General features: G+C 35.3%; 1 protein-coding gene and 2 long non-coding RNA genes across 3 annotated transcripts in view; 2 read left to right on the top strand and 1 right to left on the bottom strand.

Annotated features, from left to right (window-relative positions):
• The first annotated feature begins 1357 nt into the window (after window positions 1-1357).
• On the top strand, window positions 1358-2981 carry LOC147847082 (uncharacterized). The gene is made up of 3 exons (XR_015477225.1): window positions 1358-1493; window positions 1758-1869; window positions 2750-2981. It is a non-coding gene; the product is annotated as an uncharacterized LOC147847082 (long non-coding RNA).
• A 9479-nt stretch (window positions 2982-12460) lies between these two features.
• Window positions 12461-19451, top strand: LOC147837577 (uncharacterized). The gene is made up of 7 exons (XM_087238337.1): window positions 12461-12563; window positions 14633-14704; window positions 15216-15287; window positions 15762-15852; window positions 16134-16176; window positions 16310-16470; window positions 18462-19451. The coding sequence occupies exons 2-7, from the start codon at window positions 14641-14643 to the stop codon at window positions 18520-18522; spliced, it is 492 nt and encodes a 163-aa protein (XP_087094463.1). The 5' UTR covers window positions 12461-12563; window positions 14633-14640; the 3' UTR covers window positions 18523-19451.
• LOC141375215 (uncharacterized) overlaps window positions 14162-25220 on the bottom strand; it is a 45031-nt gene continuing 33972 nt past the window's right edge. Inside the window, exon 4 of the long non-coding RNA XR_015477241.1 lies at window positions 14162-14737. This is a non-coding gene — a long non-coding RNA (uncharacterized LOC141375215). The remainder of the gene's footprint in view (window positions 14738-25220) is intronic.

The following is a 25220-nucleotide window of genomic DNA, read 5'->3' as shown; positions in this document are numbered from 1 at the left end:
ACACTGAGATGAAGACGAAGTCACCATGAAAAGTTAAACGTTTACCGTTAAGGTAAGCTCTGGTCTTCACATAGTCATTATGACTAAGCTATCATTATGGTAAAATTTTTCAACTGTAAGTTAGTTATTTAAACTAAACTCATAATGAAATGAGTCTTAACTGTTTTATTAAATGGAGCTGAAAATTAAATGCAGTTGAATTATTTTAAGCTAAAGTTAATATTAACAAAATACATATTAATTGTCTATTTCTCAATAGTGTTAATGAGCTTGATGTATAGTGTGTCATTAATTGTACTTTTAATTTTTGGTGTTCAGGTGTACCTGAGGTGAGTGTACGTTCTGAGTACACAGATATAAGCCAAAGTCATTATCACTATATATATATATATATATATATATATATATATATATATATATATATATATATATATATATATATATATATATATATATATAAATATATCCGTCCTATTCTAAGAGAAATTGATGGGGTCAGGGAATGATTTGTGTACAAATGTGTTTTAACCCCATACAGATTGGTATGGTTGTACCATAGATTTAGATTAATTAATGTTAAGTCTTATTTTACTCTTATTATATTTATCTGTTTTTCAGCTACGTAATTGATGTTGAAAAACTGATGCTACCAATCACTCCTCACTTGATTATTCAAGGTAATGTTGATGTCTTCCTCATTTTGATTAGATTTTTAAATGTCAAGTTGTTCACAGATTTGTTGTGAGGAGTTTCATGTACAACCACTTTTTCTTCTTCCAGCAGTTCCTAAGATAAAAAAAATCTGGTGTTAAAACAGCCACGGCTATGCTATTTGCCTACCAAGTGCTGAGTAAATATTAGACAAACATTTTTTTCTATAACTGTTGTCTTTGTGTTTATTAGCAATTTTACTGGGCATATGTGTTTGTTTGTTTTTCAAACAGCCTGGAAACTGTAAGTTTAGTTCAATATGTTATTTTATGCTATTCATTTTTGTCTTAACATGGATTGCATGTTGAAGCTATCGTTTCATAGTGGGAAAATGGATTCTGCTTGTTCACAGAAGGGACAGTTCACCCAAAAATGAAAATAATAGCATCTTTGGCATTCTCCACTTGTTTCAAAATAGTTAAATATTTATTTTGTTCCGTTGAACACAAACTCCTATTTTTTAAAGAAATTTGGTTCAAATATGGATGTCAACAGTTACTGGTTACTAACATTCTTAAAAATATCTGCTTTAGTGTTTAACAGAAATTCAAACTAGTTTAAAACACGTGGAGTAAATAGTGGCAAAATAGTAAACTATTCCTTTAAATATTTTATTCTGAGACTTTTATTTATATGTGTCTTGTCTTTTGTCATATTGTCCTTCTAGCTCAGATTGTGATGAACCTGGAATGTGACACCAGTTACTCTTAAGTCAAGAACCGAATAAAGCACAGATGTGGAGGGATTTGCAGCCAAACTAACTGGAGGGAAGGAACCTTTAGGTAAAAACACCTGCTTTATTTAGATCTGAAGTATTTTATTTGACATAGAGATTTATTGTTTTAATTCTAATTTAAAGCAAACAAGGTTGAGCACCCCTGGTCTAAAAGCTCAAAAATGCTGTTTCTGTGATAAGGTTAAATGTAGTTCAGAAATAGATTCATTAGGATCAATGCTTAAAGTAAACATTTTCTTCTCTCTGTAGACCAAACATGTTTACTATCCCTCACATTTTAATAAATTGTTTCTGTTTTTGCTTCTTACAGTGTGGGTGAACATACTACCTGGATGTCCAACAAAGGCTGCACAAGAGCTCATTTGATAGCACACATTCTGTCCTGTCTACATCTCTGATGACCTGGAAGTGCTTTGACATCAGTGAGTAATACATCTTTATATTGTCATGCATACAGGATTTCTGTAAGCTTAGCTTTAATGTTAGTTTGTAATCAGCAGTGACTGTTTTAAAAAATTAAGTATTTAAATTATTCTAAACGTTTTACTGATGCTGTGCACAGTAACGTTATGATGATTTAGTTTGAGGAAATGTCACTGGAGAGGTGTTCGTATAAAAAAATATACTTTTTTTCGTATACTTTTTTTTATAAAAAATAAATAAATAAATAAATTGTATGAAATGACTCGATAAAATGTTTATTTGTCTCGCTGACATGCCATCACTGCTGCATATTGAAATACAGTAATGTGAATTGACAGCAGAATATTACCACAAACATTTCATGAAGTAGGCTAGACTGCTCTTTAGTTCTCTACTCAACTTTAACACATTTCCTCGTGTCGCTGAGCCTCTCTGCAGATTTTGCCAAAAATGAATGCTTAGTGATTACTTTGTTTTATGCAAACCATATATCAGTAACTCATCATTAGCATTATTTTTAAATATAATATCTGGAATCAGATATTCAAGCTATACAGAGTCAGACATTAAGTTAAGATGAGACTTTATTTTTTACACACCTGTGTGGACACCTGACTAGCGATCTTCAAGAACAATGCCCGCTGATCTTTTCCCCATTAACGTTAGTGTAATTGTGAATTGACAACAAACTGTATTTCACCAACAAAAACAATTAAAAAACTGTTTTATATGACTGATATATATATATATCAAACTATATATATATATATATATATATATTTAAACAGCAGTGCAGTGTTTCGTTTCTAAATGAATTAAATGGTTTGAGGGATGATTAGTTTTTACTTCAGTGATTGATTTTGCTTGTCATTTTTGCAGGATCATCATCATGTTGCTGCCCTTTTTCACTGTCCCTTTCCACATCATTTGGCCTTCATCATTTCCTGTCTTGTAGCAGTATTCTCACATTTTTTAAAATTGTAATAATTTTTGATGCATTAATTGTTGACTGGTTTTAATGATCAATTGTTCATTAGTGTTCTGTTGCTCTGTTATATTGAATTATTGCTACTGTTTCAGCATGGTTTACACAATAAACCTTTATTGTGAAGTTAAAGTTTCAGTTTCTTTATTTTTCTTGTACGTCTTGAACAGTTAAAATAACACTTGTGCAATTTTTGAACATTTTTACCCATTATAAAGTAGCACTATTAAATAAAATAAAATAACATTTAATAACTGTAAAATACTATACAGTAATAATGAAAGTAACATTAAAATACCGTAGTTCTTCATGGTAAAAATGTACAATAAAATACTGTTTTCAGTTTTGCAGTATGTGCACCACTACTGTAATTAGTGTTACAGTAAAAATCAACAACAGTAAAATGATGTATTACATTTTACAGTAAATGTAATACTAATGTAATTAGTATTACAGTAATGTTACTGTTTTATGAAATACAGCAGCTACTGGATAATTGTTGCCAGTAACTTACTGTTGATTTAACAAGAAATCGTTTACAGTGTATAGTGAAATACTAGCAAACAGTGTTGCCAATTTAGCAATTTTGTTGCTAGATTTAGCAATTTTTCAAACTACCCTAGCAACTTTTTTTTTCAAACCACACATAGCAACAAATTTAGCAATATTTAACATTAATTTGGCTACTATTAGCAATTAAAAAAAATAATAAATAAGACTCAAAAGAGCAGAGGCTGCAGGCTTCACTCAGTAAAGTAAATCGCTAGCTCAGATTGTTTTTCATAACTGTTCATTTACTGATATTTGTTAGCACGTGTAATTGTTGGTAATTTAGGTAGCAGTTAGATCCAATAGTGCTATAACTCTATTTTTCATACAAATCTAAATGGGCATATTTGAAATAATGTTTTTGCTGAGATGGCCAGTCCATTTGAGAAAGCATTAATTATTTTGTAAAATACATAAAGATGTAGTATTGAGTTGCGATTACACAATGACATTGTCACGCCAAGTAATATGTTAATAACCTATTTATTGTGTATCTGGATGTAATGTTTTAATAAAATACGCGGCGCCTCAGAGAGTAGAGACATGACGGGGTTACGCTTGTCAGATACTACGTGATGACGTCACTGATATGTAAATTAGTGCTGAACGTCCTCTGGCAACATTTAGCTACTTTTCGGGCAGGCTTTAGCCACTTTTCATTGAAAATGGTTTGCAACACTGCTAGCAAAGTCCCTTTAGGGCCAGTCATTTCACTCGGCGGCCATCATTTAATATTGATGTGTGTTTACATGTTCATCTCTGTGCTGCAGGCAGAGAAAAAAGGCTGGAGTTTTAAACAACAGACAGAATCAGGTCAGAAGATTCATAAACAGCTTCATTATGTTGTTCTTTTATTGTTTTAGTTTCTGATTTCTCATGTTGAGCATGCTGGATTCATCATCAGCGTTTGGCTTAAGCAGAATATTTAGTTTTACAGTTTCCATTCTGACTTGTTTTCCCAGGTTCAAGATCCTGGCAGACACATCTATGAAAATGATTCTTTTGTGAACGTTTCACCCAAGAAAACATATGTCGGACAAACTCCTCAACCCACAGATCCTGAGACGGTCGAGTACATAACCGTACATTAAAACCAGCATCTCCAGCCTGATTCTGCTCTCAGGTGAGAAACTAAACGACCTAAAGCACATTCGCTTAGATTAGAGTTTCTTAACTGTTTTCACTCTGGCGCCCACCTTTTGAAAGCCCACCTGTCTGACATTTCCTCCAAAATGTTTGTCTGCACAAAAATGTGATGGCATCTGGGATTGCAGCTGGATGTTATTGGGAGATCGCTGACAGGAACAGTGCACAGCTCCACCAGAGCGCATCTGAAGCTCATATGCTAATAAATTTTACAGTCTATAAACACCACTGAGCCTCGCTAGATCCTCCTGTATGGGCGTGCATTTGTTATAAAACACTTGCAGGACTTTAATTTGCACAAATATGCGCATATATTAAATTGTTCACAAAAATACACAGAGACACTTTCACTTCACTCATAGTGTGTGACTGAACAGACGCAAGTGTACGGGTCGCAGATGCAATCATGAGGCTGTTTTTGCACCAAATTTGAAGTAATCACAGAACACAAAGTGCATTGCTTTGATTATTTTAAAATCACATACTGATACTGAAATCAATATATTATAGTACAATATTGTGATTTTAATCTCGCGGCCCACCTGCAGGATTGCTGAGGTCCACCAGTTGACAATCTCTGGCTTACATGATATAAAACATTTACACTAAGTATTTCATTTAGAGTTTGGCTGATAAATCCTTTTTCTGATTTCATGGGCCAACATAATGCTGCTGATCTGACATTTTCTTCAAATGTATTTTACAGAACATATAACACAAACCAACTGCTTGAAATTGCACTAATAAATTGCACATGAATATGACTATAGTTCAGTCATTCACAGTTATTCAGACGCTGCATGAAGCAAAATGTGATTTTATCTGACGAAACAATCATAATTTAAGAAATGCGATGATTCCTGGTTAACCTAGTTTTATTGGTTTGTGTTCAGTCACTGTTTGATTCATTTACTTACCATTCTGATTACTAATGTAATCCTATTAATATGCCTGTTAAATAAAAGCCCATTCATTTACTAATATATATATATATATATATATATATATATACAGTTGAAGTCAGAATTATTAGCCCCCCTGTTTATAATTTCTTTAACAGAGAGCAGATTTTTTTCAACACATTTCTAATCATAATAGTTTTAATAACTCATCTCTAATAGCTGATTTATTTTATCTTTGCCATGATGACAGTAAATAATATTAGAGTAGATATTTTTCAAGACACTTCTATACAGCTTCACTAGGTTAATTAGGGTAAATAGGCAGGTTAGGGTAATTAGGTAAGTTATTGTATAATGATGGTTTGTTCTGTAGACTATCGAAAAAAAAATAGCTTAAAGAGGCGAATAATATTGACCTTAAAATGGTGTTTAAAAAATTAAAAACTGCTTTTATTCTAGCTGAAATAAAACAAATAAGACTTTCTCCAGAAGAAAAAAATATTATCAGACATATTGTGAAAATTTCCTTGGGCTTTGGTGCGGTACGCTTGTAGTGTGAGTGCAAAACACGCTAATGCCCGAAACTGAAGGCGAGACGTGACTTTTAAGGCGCTGTTTCATATGGATTTATTAATCATTCTTACTGTTCAGTAAACGCAAACTGCCGTAGTTTATTAAAGACGCAAACTCCTCTCTGCACGACAGCTGCACCTTCAGCAGACCTCCTCATTCCTGCAGCACGAGGGCTTTACGATTATGAGCGCCAAAAGTGGCGGATCTGTTCGGCGAAATATCTGACTGCGCGTCACCGCATCCCTTAGGACTGTTTGGCGAAATATTTGACTGCATGTCACTGCATAACAAACGACTGAAACGATATAACTAGAGAAATCTCCACTGTGCTGAGCGAGAGCGCTCACTGAACAGCGCACCATTGGTGACGTAAGCGTGCCCAGGCCCGATTGTAGTGTGAGTGCGGGCTGTCAGGGGAGACGGGAGGGGGGACAAGCATGCTTTGGCCCGGTTAGAGGCAACTGTACATAGTGTGAGTACGGCCTAAGTTAGAGGAGAGTGGGGGGTGTATTAGGGGGACAAAAGAGTCAGTGAAGGGCAGAGTTCAGGAGGGAGACAGTTCTGGGGAAAAAGCTGTTCCTCAGTCTGCTGGTTTTTGTCCGGGTGAGCTTGAAGCGGGTAATTAAATGGTCATTAATATTTACAACATATAACATTTTTAAATAAGTAGTTAAATTGTTTAAGATTCGTGGTTTCGTTTAATTACCATTCTGATTACTAAAGTGATCCAATAAAGATGCCTATTGAATACCATTAAGCCCATGAAGTTGTTATTCAACTTTACTAAATATCAGTTTATTTTTCGTTATTATTATTTCTTCATTTCAGATTTTTTACATTTGAAAATACAATGCAAAAATGTGTTTATGTTTACACTGTATTCTATATAGTGTGCTCTTAAAGGGTACTTTTACTGTACTATAAAATGCATATAAAGAAATATCGGCCGATATATTGTTATCGGGATTTTTTAATCCCGGATATCAGCATCTGCCCAAAAAACCCTTAACACTCTGGTTTTATTTGTCTTTAAATAGTCATTATTATTTGATCTTTGCTCCACAGATCTGGTGCTGTGGTGAATAATGCAGCATGATCAAAGCTCCGGGATCATAAAGTGGATTGAAAGTGAAGCTTTATGACATTTACAGCAGCTTTGAGTTAGATTATTATAATTAATTACCATGTCAAGTCACATCAGGAACAGTCCACTCAACGTTATTAACTTCTCCTCACTGCTGACAGTCTTTTTGGTCAGATTTAGCAACACTGCAGACTAGAAGCATTTCTTTGTGGTTATTTACATCAGTGTGTCTTCAGTAGACTGTGGTTCAGTGTGTCAGAGAAGGAAATTACAGCATCTACTTTTTTACTTGCTTTGCTGATTTCTGTTAATAGCTTGCTTTGTAATGTTTTAAAGATTTGTAAAATTTTCATGAACTGCTGCAATAATAGTGTTATTTCGCAATCATGTGCCTTAGTTTCTCTCTTTCTGTCAAAATATGGACAAAACCTGCTGCAGCATTTACAGAGTAAAGGTTGCAGCTAGAAGGGATACAGCTGAAGCCGGAGGTTTAGGAGAATTATTTATATAATTTATTAAATTACCCATTTATTATATTTTATTAATGTCTACCCCTATCCCAACCCTAAACCCAACCATCACATTAATGTAAAAACAGCAATTATACCAAGCATTGTTGATTTATTATATATACATTTTGTATATAATATATATTGTATTTCCCAGTGATGGGTTGCGGTTGAAGAGAAACATAGGGGAGTGCGAGGCACAATGTAACGCGGTGTTAAATGTAACACAGTATTAACCATAGCATGCTTCAGAGGTTTTCACCACAGTGACAGCAGACGTCGTCCTACCAATTATTGAAAAAGTTTAATTTTGGATAAGAAACACAGGAGAAACCATTTTTGCAGTATCTTTTATTATACTCAATATTTTTTTTTTTTTTTTAAATCTGTAAAAGTATGTAGATAAAATCTTATACTGTTGCGATCACCGTCTTCTAGGCTAAAAGATGAAACCATTATGAAAGATGTAAGAAACAGTGACTGAGAGCCAGTTTTGAGGAAACCACGACACAGCGGGTTTAGCTGTAACAGGGTGTTACAATTAAGCCACACACTGTTGCACACCAACTAAACTAACACAATATTTTTTTGAATTTTGAGTGTAATATTGGAAACTTTTAAAACAGAAAATAAGTATTTTATAGCTAATAATGCAAATGAATGCAGTGTATAATAATGGATAATAATGCAAACAGATTCAAATGTGTTTATCCAATAAACAAATAAATACATAAACATATTGTGCTATGTAGAATTAAAAAATTAACAAATTCCTCAGGAAATATAGCTATATTTAAAGTAAACAGAAATTAAATTAAGTGTGTGAAATCTGCCTTTAAAAGCATGTGTTACAACTAACTCTCTGTCTGGTACAACTTGCCCCGCAGGTGGGGTAAATTGTAACATTTTTACTCCTGGCACTTTTGGCAATACTGCACAGAAACCACAGGTCCGGTGATCATAATTCCAGTGCTCATTTGTAGGAGAGGCTTGTGTTTTGTTGGTAAAAAAATATGGTTTGTCCAGCCTGATCTCACGAGAAAACGTATATATTTTACGTTTTGCCAGTTTAGTGGCTAATTCGTATGAATTCGTACGAGTTCAGTCGTACGAAATGGTACGATTTTAAAAAGGAGGCGTGGCACCTAACCCCACCCCTAACCCCAACCGTCATTGGGGGATAAGCAAATCGTACTAAATTGTACGAATTAGATCGTACGAATTCATACGAATTAGCCACTAAATGAAAAAGTCACGAATTGCCGTGAGATTGTGTTGGTTTGTCTAACCCCATTACTTTGTTTATTATTTGACCAAAACCAAAAAGTGTTACTTTGTCTCCCGCTCTCCCCTAAGCTGGATAAGTTGGCAGTTCATTCCGCTGTGGCGACCCCAATTTAATGAAGGGACTAAGCTGAAAAGAAAATGAATGAATTATATTATATATTATTACACCTGCCCCATGTTAACCCTAAACATAACTCTCATAGTAATGTAAAAATATAATTAATTATTGTAGTGTCACAAAATGTATGCTATATTGATGTGAGTATCTGCAGCTGTATCCCTTCTAGACTTTACCAGCAAAGTTGGGTCTATGCCCTAATTTATTTATTTTTTTAAATTGAGCCATTATTGGATTTGTCCATGTTTCACCCAAAATTGTGTGTAAATAACCCAGCATTTCTAGAGTATATAAATACAGTGTACTCATGTCTCATATGTTGATGTGTTTTAAGATTGTGCAATAAAACATTTATTGTTAAACATTCTTGTTATTTATGTCTGACATTAGAAACAGGGTTTCTGCAGGTTTCACAAAGTCAAATTTAGGAGCTTTCTGAGACCATGAAGAATTAAATTTCTGATTCATATAAGGCTAAACGCTGAGGATTTAAAAGAAAATGGGCCAGCAGAAACAAAAATTTACTTAAAAAACTAGCTTTAGAGTTATTTCTTAGCCACATATATTAAATAATGTGTCAAAACAGACCATAGCCTACATACATTTTTTTTAATGCATGCTTACGTCATCAACTTAAAAACTAAATGGGCGCCCAAAAGATTAATAATATTAGTTATGAATATAGTTTTGCTGATTGAAGTTTATTGAGATGTATTGTTGGTGATTGGATGTGTGTTTGACCGATTGGTAGCTTCACATGAACACATTTAGGATCCGTTTAAAATGATTAAAGACCTACAAAACAATATTTAACTGAATTTAAGACCGTTTTAAGACCTAAAATGTTGTTTATGAAATGTAAGAGCTCGTCAATACCCTGTAGAAGAGGATCATTACATCAGAATCACAGTGACAGTGAATTTTTTGCTGGATTTGTAAATCGCTTTGTCCTATAAATACCTTGATAATCTCGGCAGTAACCTACAGTTTACCTCATCAACGTCGATGACGCCATGTTGAGACGCTCCTCGTGTTTCATGTAGTAAACCTGTAGAACACTGGAGATCATTTGTTCACTAAACATTTCTGCCTGTGTATTGTGGTCGCGCGACGCCGCTACCTGAGGCGGAGAAACTCGACTGCGCATGTGCAGTAACGGATCAATCGCGCGCTTTAGAGAAATAGTTTACATTATGATGAACATTATGAACATAAATTCACTAGTTCTGATTTTGTTTTAGATGTAATCAAGATTTAGTTTATTTATTTTAAAGTTTACCACAAAGGAAGATAATATAAAAGAAAAAAAAAACGCTAGCCATGTATTTTATCTTTATCCCTGATGCCAAGTTAGGGGAAATATTTCAAATATTGTTTTTAGTTATCGCTATTAAAGCACTTTGGTAACATTTTTATGTAGTATTAACAGGCCAGGCGTTATATGTCTTGTCCCAGATCGGGATGGATAAAAATAAGACACCACAGTGATGATCATTACCCAAGTTGTCCACTAGGGCGCGCTGTTAGTCTGTTCTCTCAGCTTTTCTCCAGTTTTCGGTCATTGGTGGTGTTTCCACTATATATTCCCTCTCTCGTTCCCTAAACCCAACACTCACAAGAAACAATCTGCATTTGTACATTTTCAAAATACTTCATTATCTGTGATTTATGAGCAAAAGAAGTCTCCACAGGGTCAAACATGACTCATGTACTGTAGGCTATAGGCTACTTCTGTGGACATTAGCTCAGTACAATGTAAAGATATGTGCTTTACTCCCCTGCTGAATAAAACAAACACATAAACAATGTGATATAAACTATCACAGAAGACTTCTTTGATAATATTGAAAACGATGTAGAGTAGTAGCCTACAGTAGTTTGTTGTTCTAAACATATAGACACGGTTTCACAGATTATTTTAAGCCAGGGTTTATAGTTAAATTAAGGGCATTTAAGCAGCTTTTATAAAATATAATAATAAAATAGATTGACATAGATCTGATTAGACCAAATACAATTTATTTGTTTACCATTAGAGGCTGGAGATATTCACACACTGCACACAACTGTGTTTAAACCCCTTATAAAAGGGATTTTTTTCACAATAGGTCCCCTTTAAAACACTCATCTGGACTGCCACCATTAGTATTTATTTTCAGCTCTGGGTTCATAGTAAAATGAGGCATTTGCATTTACGATGCTTTTTTTTCTGTCAGAATCATTAACAAACAGATCTAGAGAGATCGCTACAGATTTTAGTCTAAACAGCCAAAGTGAGAAAGGTTTACCTGAGACCACCTGTTTGTCTGATGTTTTTCATTGATTATGGTAGATGTGATGTCATTTTAGGCTAATTTAAATATTAGTAATAGCCGTGTGGGCTGGAGGTTTGTGCCAGCCAGACTCAAATCTCACACCTAAAGCCTCTGCTGGTTAAAAGTGAGAAGTGAAACCTCAGCCGTCTTCCTGTTTCTGGACACTGACAATGATGTGCTCATATTTAATTATAGATTTTAGTACAATTCATTCTATTATAACTGCACAAAGTATTGATTTTAGTTTGTCACTACTGAAATGGAGCTTAATTTATTAAAACAAATCAAACACAATCATGTAAAATCAGAAGATCATGCATAAAAGCTTGAAGTGATGCAACTCTAAACACTGGAGATGATGCAGACACCTAAAATACAGCATGACTCATGTCAGGAAGCATACAGCCGTCATCATCATATTGGGCATTACACAGAATCTGTAAATAATTCCACACAGAAATCTGACATATGACCATATATGATAATATATATATATATATATATATATATATATATATATATATATATATATATATATATATATAATTTTTTTTTCAGCCATTGGATTTGCAAATATGTGCAGATGTACAAATATTAGTAATATTCTGAACTATATGCCGCATATATGACACATATTTTATATATTTGCAACCCAAACATGAACTTGTACATCATATATTTCCATATATCAGAAATCTATATGGGACAGATTCGTGTAGGCCCTCGCATGTCTGATGACATTTATATACATCTATATATTAAGGCTTAGAGTGTGTGTTTTATTTACTTGTATGTAATACAGTAAGCGTCAACAGCTTTGAAATTGGTCAGCACTGTCGCCTCACAACAAGAAGGTCTCTGGTTTGAGTCCCGGCTGGGTCAGTTGGCGTTTCTGTGTGGAGTTTGCATGTTCTCCCCGTGTTGGCGTGGGTTTCCTCCGGGTGCTCCGGTTTCCCAAACACATGCGCTATAGGGGAATTGATGAACTGTAGTGTATGAGTGTGTGTGTGTCTGTGAATGGGTGTTTCCCAGTACTGGGTTGCAGCTGGAAGGACATCCACTGTGAAAAGGAAGTAAGCTGGAGGAAAATGAATGAGAGAGAGAAACTATAATTAAAAGTGTATATATGAAAACAGGAAATGATGCTGTGGTTATAAGAGGCCGGCAGACTCTAAATCTTCCTCATTTGTCTTCTGGTTCAGTTGATGAGCGGTCCTGCAGTGCGGTAGGTAATGATCAGATTATTCATATATTTATTTATGAACAAGCGTACACTATCAGTGTTAATGTTCTCAAAAGAAGCCTGTTTTGCTTTAAATCAACTTTAATATACTGGGTTTTTAATAATAAAAATGAACTAAATTACATTTATTTTATATTATATTAATATTTCAGAATTAACAATCAAGGGTGTAGAATTGGCATGGGCAGAGGGGACGTGTCCCAATATCCACCAATTCCTGAAATATCCCTACAAATAATTTAATGGACTTTGAACGATCTAAAAACCATTATATCTTTCTTGGTCTTTAGTTAACAAGTTATATCTTTATCTAGTCTCTTTGAGAGGACTGAGATGCTTCCAGTGAGTGCAGGCCTGTAGCCAGGGGGGGTTCGGGTGGTTCAGAAGACCACCCCTCACTGACAAAGGTCAAGAATTTGTCCCATACATGAGCTCATTTGTCCTGCTATTTTGACTGCTGTGACATCACAAATAATGAAATAATCCATCAAAAAAGGCTTTAAGACCAAACGGAGTCCTCTGTCGGCTGTTGCTTCGGTGGGAATATAATCTGATGTAGGAGAGGTCTTCTTTCACAACTGTTTTGCTTTTAAACAGAGAAAACATTTTACAGGGAACTTTTATTCTAAATCTTTACCTTATTTCTGAAATAAAAATGAGCAATAAAAAGGTGTGAAGCACCAGAAGCGGACCATATTAAATTCATTTAAATATATTGTGTCTATTGTTGATATCCAGGAATTTTCAACCGTACTTTTTTTTTTTACCAAAAAGGCTAGAAAAACTCTGAAGAATTCATTACTGTTGTTTTATTATGATTTTTATTTATTTATTTTTATTATTGAAATGGCCAAATTGTGACTGAGGACAGTTGAATGTGCTGACCAGTTTGCATTTTGTCTAATAAATGACAGTAGGCTACAGTTTTTTTTTTACTTTAAACCTTGCTGAAAAATCCAGCTCAAACCAGCCTAGGCTGGTTGGCTAGTTTTAGCTGGTTGACCAGGCTGGTTTTAGGGGGGGGGGGGGGGGGGGGTAGCCATTTCAGCCAGGTCAGGCTGGAAAATGACCAGCTAAATCCAGCTTGACCAGCCTAGTTTAAGCTGTACATAGCTGGTTTTGGCTGGGCTCCCAGCCTGGCTAGGTTGGTCAAGCTGGTTTTAACTTGTCATCTTCCAGCCTGTCTAGCTAAGACCAGGCTGGGAATGGCTAGAAACCAGCCTGGAAATGGCCAAAACCCCTCTAAAACCAGCCTGGTCGACCAGCTAAAACCAGCACAACCAGCCTAGGCTGGTTTAAGCTGTTTTTTTCAGCAGGGAAACGTTAACAGATTGCTATGTTATGATGATATATGATGTAATTTATTTGTTGTCTTGTTTTAATTTTTCTTTACTGCAAATTTTTAGGAAATATTTTTAGTACTTCAAAAATTGTGGTTATGATGACATCTGACTAGCCAATCCAGCAAAAACAGTACTGCTTAAGATGTCACTAAAATGCAGTGTTTAAATCTCATAGTTAAGCAGAAGCTGAGGCGTAAAACTGCAAAAAGGTCCACTTTTGCAGAAAAAAAGAACCACCTCTTTCACCAGGCTGGCTACAGGCCTGGAGTGGATTTGATAATTTACTTCAAAATGAAATAATGCTCCGTCAACCCTTAGTAACCGATTTGTGCACAAAGGGTTAAAGTCAAGTTTGCTTTGAGTCCACTATAGTACTATTAACCAAGGCTGTGCAATTAACGGAAATTCAGTTTACGATTATGAAAAACAATAATCTGAAATAATCTTGTACATTGCGTCACACACCTCTCTAAACTTCTCTACATTCATACCTACTCAAAGCCAGATTGCAGTGAAATCATGTAAATTGACTGTTGTGGCGTAGAACACTCTTCATTAATTGTTATTTGTATTATTAAGTGTTTCTTTTACATTATTAAGTACTTAATTTATGTAAACAATTTGCGCTATGCATCTCTAGGCATGTATGTCCCCACCACGAATCAACGCCCTTGCACCAATAATAAACCTGTTGTGTCATTGTTGTAGGTGTTTCCATGGTGATGATGATGTCAGTCAGAATTGCTCTTCTTCCTCTGATCATCTTCCTCGTGATTCACAGTGAGTGTCTGTTGTGCTTTCATTGGTGTCTTTCTGCAATATAACAGTGTGATGTTAATGTAAATTAAATCATATACATATTGTCACCATAGAATTATGAGGTTCTATCTGACATTTTTGTCAAAATTGAATTATTGACATAATCTTATTAAATGACAGCTCATTTACATTATGGGATGTGTTTTATAAGTTGTTTACATTTTAAGACTTTTTTATTTAACAAAACAAATGTTACACACATACTGTTTGCTATGGAATGCAGAAACTTTAAAGCTCAATATCTCAAAATCATTCAGAACGCAGACAGAACCTTATCATTCTGAACAGCAGACAATTAATCAGCATGCTGTGTTCTCAATTTGTGTCAATTGGGTTTTTATTAATAAAGTAAAAACATAATCCCAGCAGTTTTGTCTTTCTTCTTCATCCTACACTCACTTAAAGTTCCATCAGCAAACATCTTCAGTTTGTCAATTCTGCTCATTTGTGTATTGTTAATTTTGTTTTACAGAAGTTGTCTGTGATGATGATAAAAGCAGTGAAGAGAATAAAGATAAGGAAGATGATGATGATGATGATGATGGTGGTGATTCTCTCATTATTTGAACATCTTAAATCATTCAGAAATCACACTTACACTTTAGTTTAAATCACAATTCATGTTATTAAGTGCTGGCTTATCATCTGCCTAACACTGCAATATTTCTTTTTCAGTTTTAAAGTATGTTTTACGCTTCCCTAATCCTTCCCAAAAACACTTTCACACCTTACAAACTATCAATAAGCAGCTGATCAGTGAGCTACTGGTCTTAGTTAATGGTTTGTTAATAGCATGAATTGTGACTTAAATTAAAGTGTCACTGAAATTACTGTGTAAGAGGTTAATAATACATTTAGTTAATGAACTGAAACTCAAGTAATACCACATTAATGACACGCTTAATTCAACTGCATAACACTGTGGCATCTTCATTCAGATTCTTTGTCATTTCTGGCAGAATAATACGCTGGTTTGCTCCATTTCTGTAACTAGCGTGTCTGATTTCTGTCATTTCAGTACATCAGGATTCCTCCTCCCTGTATGCAGTGTTTGTGATCGCAGTCGTATGTGTAGTTTTACTTCTCATCTGCATCGTCTTGCTCTTAAGGTGAGTTGTTTGGTTTAAGTCAGTGTTTCTCAACCAGTTTCCTGGAGGAGCACCAGCACTGCACATTTTCATGTCTCAATCAAACACACCTGATTCAGATCATCAGCTCATCAGCAGAGACTGAAAGACCCGTAATGGATGTGACAGACAAAGGAGTCATCCAAAACATGCAGTGCTGGTGGTCCTCCAGGAACGTGGTTGAGAAACACTGGTGTAAATAACTTACATTAAATCATCATTTAATGTCGATGTGTGTTTACATGTTCATCTCTGTGCTGCAGGCAGAGAAAAAAGGCTGGAGTGTCAAACGACAGAGAGATTCAGGTCAGAAGATTTAATTACAGCTTCATTATGTTGTTCTTTAACTATTTTAGTATCTGATTTCTCATGTTGATCATGCTGGATTCATCATCAGAGTTTGGCTTAAGCAGATTATTTAGTTTTCTGACTTTCCCAGGTTCAAGATCCAAGCAGACACGTCTATGAAAATGATTCATTTGTGAACGTTTCACTCAAGAAAACAGATGAAGGACAAACCCCTCAACCCACAGATCCTGAGACGGTCGAGTATGCAACTATACTGGAAAACCAGCAACTCCAGCCTGATTCTGCTCTCAGGTGAGAAACTAAACGACCTAAAACACATTCGTGGATGCTGATTAGATGGCATCTGGGATTGCAGCTGGATGTTATTGGGAGATCACTGACAGGAACAGTGCACAGCTCCACCAGAGCGCATCTGAAGCTCATATGCTAATTATATTTACCGTCTATAAACACCACTGAGCCTCGCTAGATCCTTCTGTATGGGCGTGCATTTATTATAAAACACTTGCAGGACTTTAATTTGCACAAATATGCGCATATATTAAATTGTTCACAAAAATACACAGACACTTTCACTTCACTCATAGTGTGTGACTGAACAGACGCAAGTGTACGGGTCGCAGATGCAATCATGAGGCTGTTTTTGCACCAAATTTGAAGTAATCACAGAACACAAAGTGCATTGCTTTGATTATTTTAATATCACATACTGATAATGAAATCAATATATTATAGTACAATATTGTGATTTTAATCTCGCGGCCCACCTGCAGGATTCCTGAGGTCCACCAGTTGACAATCTCTGGCTTACATGATATAAAACAATTACACTAAGTATTTCATTTAGAGTTCGGCTGATAAATCCTTTTTCTGATTTCATGGGCCAACATAATGCTGCTGATCTGACATTTTCTTTACAGAACATATAACACAAACCAACTGCTTATAATTGCACTAATAAATTGCACATGAATATGACTATAGTTCTGTCATTCACAGTTATTCAGACGCTGCATGAAGCAAAACGTGATTTTATCAGACGAAACAATCATAATTTAAGAAATGATTCCTGGTTAACCTAGTTTTATTGGTTTGTGTTCAGTCACTGTTTGATTCATTTACTTACCATTCTGATTACTAATGTAATCCTACTAATATGCCAATTAAATAAAAGCCCATTAATTTACTATATATATATATATATATATATATATATATATATATCTATATATATATGAGCAATATCACACGAGTAGCAGTGCGATATGGCTGTATATCGGCACTGGTGGGAGGCGTGCGATGGCATTATATTATATATTATATATATTGCGTTTATACAACAGTTTGACGGCATAATTGTGTATATAAAAGCAAAATCAAACATGGAGAGTCTCGAAAACCCTTTTGTATGAGGAACTACTTTCTTCCGCATTGGATTCAAATCTTAAGCTGACAGTTAAACAGCTGAGCAAGCATCTTTTAAACTCTAGATCTGTAGTGTCTGCTTTTTGCTGGCTGTATGTGAGCGGAGTAATACAAAAAGGGTAAAGAGGCTGCAGGAGTTCTGATATTGCAGAATATCGCACGGCTTTCAGCCAATCAGATTTGAGAACCAGACAGAACTGTTGTATATATATATATATATATATATATATATATATATATATATATATATATATATATATATATATATATATATATATATATATATTAAGTCTGAATTATTAGCCCCCCTGTTTATTTTTTCCTCAGTTTTTTGTTTAACGGAGAGATTTCTTCAACACATTTCTAAAAATAATAGTTTTAATAACTCATCTCTAATAACTGATTTATTATATCTTTGCCATGATGACAGTAAATAATATTTTACAAGATATTCTTCAAGACATTTAAAGGCTTAACTAGGGTAATTAGGTTAACTAGGCAGGTTAGGGTAATTAGGCAAGTTATTGTATAACGATTGTTTGTTCTGTAGACTATCAAAAAATGTATAGCTTAAAGGGGCTAATAATATTGATCTTAAAATGGTGTTTAAAAAATTTAAAACTGCTTTTATTCTAGTCGAAATAAAACAAAACAGACTTTTTCCAGAAGAAAAAATATTATCAGACATACTGTGAACATTTCCTGAATCTGTTAAATATTATTTGGAAAATATTTAAAAAAGAAAAAAATATTTAAATTGGGGCTAATAATTCTGACTTCAGCTGCATAAGAAAAAACATACTGATTGGGTTCTAGTTTCTGTAAATAGTCATTAATATTTGATCTTTGCTCCACAGATCTGGTGCTGTGGTGAATAATGCACCGCTTTACAGCTTGATTAAAGCTCCGGGATCATAAACTGGATTGAAAGTGAAGCTTGATTACATTTACTGCAGAGGATTATAATGAATTAACCATGTCAAGTCACATCAGGAACAGTCCACTCAACTTCTCCTGGCTGTTGACTGTCTTTAGCAAGTTATGGTCAGATTTAGCAACACTGCAGACTAGAAGCATTTCTTTGTGGTTATTTACATCAGTGTGTCTTCGTAGACTGTGGTTCAGTGTGTCAGAGAAGGAAATTACAGCATCTACTTTTTTACTTGCTTTGCTGATTTCTGTTAATAGCTTGCGTTGTAATGTTTTCCAAGATGTGGGAAATTTTCATGAACTGCTTCATTAATAGTGTTATTTTGCCATCATGTGCCTTAGTTTCTCTCTCTCTCGGTCAAAATATGGACAAAACCTGCTGCAGCATTTACAGAGTAAAGGTTGTTGCTAGAAGGGATACAGCTGAAGCCGGAGGTTTAGGAGAATTATTTATATTATTTATTAAATTACCCATGTATTATATTTTATTAACGTTTACCCCTATCCCAACCCTAAACCCAACAATCACAGTAATGTAAAATCAGCAATTAAACCAAGCATTGTTGATATTATTATGTATTACCTATTATATTATAATTTATTAATACCTGCCCCCATGACAACCCTAAACATAACTCTCACTGTAATGTAAAAATATGATTTATTATTGTACAGTGTCACAAAATGTATGCTATATTGATGCATTGAGTATCTGCAGCTGTATCCCTTTTAGACTTTACCAATAAAGTTACAACAGTATATTTATTTTCGGGAAAAAGAATTATCGGACTTGTCCATATTTCACCCAAAATTGGGTGTAAATAACCCAGCATTTCTAAAGTATATAACTACAGTGTACGCATGTCTCATATGTTGATGTGTTTTAATATTGTGTATTAAAATGTTTCTTGTCGAAAGTTATTTGTTTGTGACAGTATTTCTGACATTGTATAGAACCATGAAGAATGAAATTTCTGATTTATATAAGGCTAAACGCTGAGAATTTATTTTAAAATTGGCCAAGCAGAAACAAATACTTAAAAACTAACTTTAGTGAGTTATTTCATTACATATATTACATAATGTGTCAAAACACACAGACCATACATACATTTTTTAATAACTTAAAAACTAAATGTGCGCACAACAGACTAATATTAGTTATGAATATAGTTTTAATTGTTGAAGTTTATTGGTGATTGCATGTGTGTTGGATCCAGGGGCGCCCCCAAGGGGTCCACGGCCACCCCTGTGTAAACTTTCCACCCGAATATGATTTTTCTGTTGATATTATTAATTTAAATGTACTTAAGTAAATTGAATAAATAAATAAACAGCAGCCTCTAAATTATTGTGGATTGATTGGAGCCACCGACATATCTGATTCACTCTTCATGGCCACCCCTAAGAAAATGTTCAGGGTGCGCCACTGGTTGGATCGATTAGATAGCTTTACATAAATTAAATTTAAGATCCGTTTATAATGATTTTTAAAGACCTACAAGACAATATTTCACTGAATAAATGTAGTTTTTGAAATGTAAGAGCCCGTGAATACCCTGTAGAAGTGGATCAGAATCACAGTGACAGTGAATTATTTAAATGCTGGATTTGTAAATCGCTTTGTCCTATAAATACTTTGATAATCTCGGCAGTAACCTGCAGTTTACCTCATCAACGCTGATGACGACATGTTGAGACGCTCCTCGTGTTTCTGTACATGTAGTAAACCTGTAAAACACTGGAGATCATTTGTTTTCAGTAAATTCAAACATGTTTTTATTAATTTCAAGATGCTATCAAGATTTATTTATGAGAGAAATATGGGAAAATACTTAATAATAGGATATAAAAATAAAATATGGTACGTTCCCAGAAAAAAAACAGGAGAGTTGTCATGTATAGATTGAAGTGTTTGTCGAACAACAGGTTTGCGAGGGAATGCCAAAACTTTAAAAATATGTTTACCCATCACTTTACCTATTACGTCCCTTCCGGGTCTCCGTAGAACTACATATTTTTGTTTTAAATTATCTCTAATAAAAAACTTTAAAAAAAACAACATAATTTTTATGCAGTATTAACAAGCCAAGCATATCATACAGAATATACCTGTGTGGACATTTGCTCGGTACAATGTAAAGAATACAATGTGTTTTATTCCCCTGCTGAATAAAGCAAACACACAAACAATATGATATAAACTATCACAGAAGACTTCTTTGATAATATTGAAGACTATGTAGATTTGTAGCCAACAGTAGTTTGTTGTTCTGACCACATAGGCACAGTTTCACTGATTATTTATAGCCAGTGTTGGGGAGAATACTTTTTAAATGTATTTAGTTACAGAATACCTGCTTTAAAATGTATTTTTTACGTATTCCGTTACTTTGCTTAATCCTGGTACTGTACTCTAAACACTTGGAATACTTGCCCTTGAAAACAGCCTTGAGTCTATTAAAGAAAAACTAGTTTATGTAAAACCAAGGTAATGTAACAGGTTCTATCCAACATTTTAATTTCTATTATGAAAACTTCTCACCTAGGAACAATATTGCAAATATTAGAAGAATGCAAAATGTGTTTGCTTTACAAAAATGTAAACATCAAAATGAACAAGTTTGGTTTTAAGGTTGTTAGCTGGCAGGCTAAGATTGCACTGCACTGTCAGGTTTCGCTCACCCCTCTCATTCTTTAAAGAGAAAAAATACTTCCAAGACGTGAATGCATTTTTTTACTTTACAGCTGCTAAAAGGTGGCTTCGGTTGCGGCTCCAACCCCTCGAGCTCCTGGTCTGAATCCTCAATATCCAGGGCCAGTGGCGCAATTCCCGGGGTGGGGGATTTTTTTTTTCACTTTTTTTTAGATATAGCACTTTACTTCATGCTAAACTTTTCCCTCGAGAGATTTTTAAAATTTAGGCTTTTCTGCACACAATAACTCAACATTGCTGCACATTTATAAAACTATCACCAACATTCCACAACAGTATCCCCATCACTCAGATTTGGTCCCCCCCACCTCTCAGACCAGAATTGCACCCTTGACCAGGGCTGCCAACTTTGGCTAAGGTGCCCATAAGTCCCACCCACATTTGTGTCAGAAAAGCGAACGTGAACTTAAGAAGCGTAAACGAAACTTCTGAAAGTGCAAACGAAACATCAAGCAGCAAATTCACCAACAATGACGGTAAAAAAAGCAGTTTATTCAAAAATCATGGTGGTTGTCTGGTTGTCCGGTGTTTGCGATCGTCCTTTTTGCTGCGTGAGAAAATGGAGGTGTGGCGTAAGAGCAGGAGAACAGGATAATTTGCGTGAGTTTCACTGAGTTAACGCTGGTGATTGCAGTCGGGAGTGTAGCTTCTGTTTCTATGGTTTCGGCAGCAATTTAGTAATATTGTTATGGGCCAGACACGCATCGCCCGAAGTATTCCAATGGTATTAGGAAAGTAACTGTATTCTAAATACCCTGTTTAAAAATAGTCAACCCAGGCTCATTGTGGAGACGTAGTCCCGCGGACGTTTCTGGAGACCGCGGAATACATCCCGGCGGGTACGTACGGCTACAGTTTTTGCTGAATCCGCGAGAGGCCGATGTTGTGTGCTTTTTCGCATCTCAGACGCCTCTCGCGAGTGCAGTTCGCGCCCGTGCTGTTCTCGCATGAACCCACCAGAGGCCGATGTCCGACTGACCGGATGATTGACTGCGCGACCGGCCAATCGGCTGACCTGCCCTCCTCCTTCCCTGAACCCAACCAGTTTTACCAATTGACCCGCCCGCCCGCTCGCTTCCCTAAACCCGAGCAACAGTTTACAAAGGCCGTCCAAAAAAAGAAAAGCCCTGATTTGTTTTTTTTTCTACAGCGTTTTCGTATTTCACCGCGTCCTCACCCTGTTACGAAACTCGTTCACTTAAAATTTTGGGATTCTATTTTTGTCTTACCTGATTGCTGTAACTGCGCTTCCCCGGACTCGAAACCGGTTGCCGTGGTCAACTCCTCTCTGCATCTCGAGCCTGCCAACGTACACGGTGACCTGAGTGGACAAACGGGTTGCAGTGGGGAAGCCCTTCACAAGGAGGCAAGCGGTTGGCTGGCCGGCCGGCAAGCGTGAAAGGGAACAGCGTCACACCGTCTTGCAGCGTTCGCTTAAAAAAAATAAATGCAGCCGTACGTACCTCCCGGGACGTATTCCGCTGTCTCCAGAAACGTCCGCGGGACTACGTTTTCAGAATGAGCTTGGGTTGAAAATAGTACTAAATAGTACTTGTAACGGAATACAGGTACTCATGAATAGTATTTTAAATACGTACTGCGGGTACATGTATTCTGTTACTCCCCAACAATGTTCATAGCCAGGGTTTATAGATAAATTAAGGGCTTTTAAGCAGCTTTTATAAAAATGCATTACTAGTGTTCATCTTAAGACAAAACAATAGCAAGTATTTATTTAAAGACATTCATTCATTCTTAATGTAATAATAGCCGTGTGGGCTGGAGGTCCGTGCCAGTCAGACTCAAATCTCACACCTACAGCCTCTGTGCTGGTTCTAAGTGAGAAGTGAAACCTCAGCAGTCTTCCTGTTTCTGGACACGCACATGCACTAAAAATGATGTGCTCATATTTAATAATAGATTTTAGTACAATTCATTCTATTAAAACTGCAAAGTATTGATTTTAGTTTTAAACTATTGAAATGAAGCTTAATTTATTCAAACAAATCAAATACAAACTCATAAGATCAAGCATAAAAGCATGTAGCGATGCAACTCTAAACACTGATGATGATGCAGACACTTAAAATACAACTCATGTTCGCAACAGGAAGCGCACAGTTGTCATCATCGTCATCATCATATTAGGAACGTCACAGTATCTGTTAATAATCCCATTTAACCATATATGTATATGTTTGTATTTCTAGTGGTTAAAACAATAACAATATGTTTCCATTTTTCCAAAATCTTGAAATCTATGTTGCATTTATTACATCAATATTATGTATGTGCAAACATGAACTTGCATGTCATATATGTAAATGCATATATTACCATATATCAGATTTCTATATTGGACAGATCCACGCAGTCCCTCCCTCGCATGTCTGAGGATATTTATATAACTTTTAAGTAAATTTTTTACAACATCCATCATCAAAGTCCAGCTTAACATGCAATAGTCTTATATTTTAGGCTTTGCTTTACTGGAAACTATACGTGTGATCTCATCTGGAATGGAAATTAAACCTGAAAAAAAAAAAAATTTTTATGAGACTTTAAAAAATCTGAAAGAAACAAACATTATGTCCCATATCATACATAGACTATAATCAAAAGTTTATGTAAAGAAACAGGAAATGATGCGGTGCTGGTTATAAGAGGCCAGCAGACTCTAAATCTTCCTCATTTGTCTTCTGGTTCAGCGGTCCTGCAGTACGGTAGGTAATGAGCAGATTATTCATATATTTAATTATGAAGAAGTGTACACTGTTGGTTGAGATCAATACGATTTATATGTTCTGCTTCAAATCAACTTTGAGTTAAAGGTTTAAATAATAATAATATAAAACTGAAATATATTAAAGTTATATTTTAACAATATTTCAGAACTGTGCATGTTTTTTTCTGTATTCATGATCCAATAAATGCAGCCTTTAGTGATCCTTTGAAAGCATTTTTGATTAAACGGTGTGTGATTTTTTTGGCGTGTTTTCCTCTCAAAACATCCAATGGACCCTTTTTCATAACACTGTTATAATGCCTTTAATGGTCATTATCATCTTTAATCCTTAGAACGTTTTAACATATAGACTTTTGTTTATATGTATTTATTATAAGTGGGCATAGATAATTTTTTTTTTAATCTAGATTAATCTCACTGTAATCTTGGAATTAATCTAGATTAAAATGGCTCATTTGAATTCTGAATTCTACCGAAGGCATTCAGAATTTGTGTGCTGCCCAAATATTGTGAGAACAGGTTTCTCCAGCCAGGTGGCGCATTAGACCAGGGGCGCATCTCCTGTTTCCAAAATGCATCACAAACTGATTGAGAAACTGTTCTACTCTGATAATTGGTGATGAAAATAAATCATCTTCAATAAGATATGCTTGTGTTTACTAAGTGTTTATTCAAGTAAACATGAATGTTGAACTGTAGGCCTACATCAGCTCCAAACAGCCATTTTTGATCACCTTAATCCGACTAAAGTCATCACTGAACTAAACAGAAATGGAATTAAGACATATGGAGTCTGCAAATATCAAGAGACATTACCGCGATCAAACTATTACCGTCATGTAGGACTTTTAGACAAGATCCACACATGCAGCTATCAGTAAAGGGCCGACCGCGCACACACACACATCCAGTCCTGCTAGATGTAGCCCAAAAGCTATCCAAAACCTGTCGAAATGCAAAATAAATAAATAAATAAATAAAAAATGCAGTCATCTGTAAGAATGAAAACGATGTACAACCACCCAATCTGGCAACCAGTGTTGGGCTAGCTTAACTACATTTCTCAGTAGCGTGACGCTATTTTCTACAGCAAATAGCTTTTCAGTAGTGAAGCTATTTTATTAGTCAAGTAGCGCAGTAGCGTCCACACAAGCTACATTTACAGATCACGGATCAATAAGTGACTGCACTGATATTCACAGAGCTGTGGTGCCGTTGTCTAGC

This window comes from Danio rerio, chromosome 1 (assembly GCF_052040795.2).
Source record: "Danio rerio strain M-AB ecotype USA chromosome 1, GRCz13ab, whole genome shotgun sequence".
Lineage (NCBI taxonomy): Eukaryota > Metazoa > Chordata > Actinopteri > Cypriniformes > Danionidae > Danio > Danio rerio.
This window is presented reverse-complemented; position numbering and strand designations above follow the sequence as displayed.

Coding starts and splice junctions, on each gene's coding strand:
- LOC147837577 (XM_087238337.1), top strand. CDS start 14,641: ATGGTGATGATGATGTCAGTCAGAATTGCTCTTCTTCCTCTGATCATC. Junction 15,288..15,761: donor TGATGATGATGATGATGATG/GTGGTGATTCTC, acceptor CTGTCATTTCAG/TACATCAGGATTCCTCCTCC. Junction 16,471..18,461: donor CAGCCTGATTCTGCTCTCAG/GTGAGAAACTAA, acceptor TTTGCTCCACAG/ATCTGGTGCTGTGGTGAATA.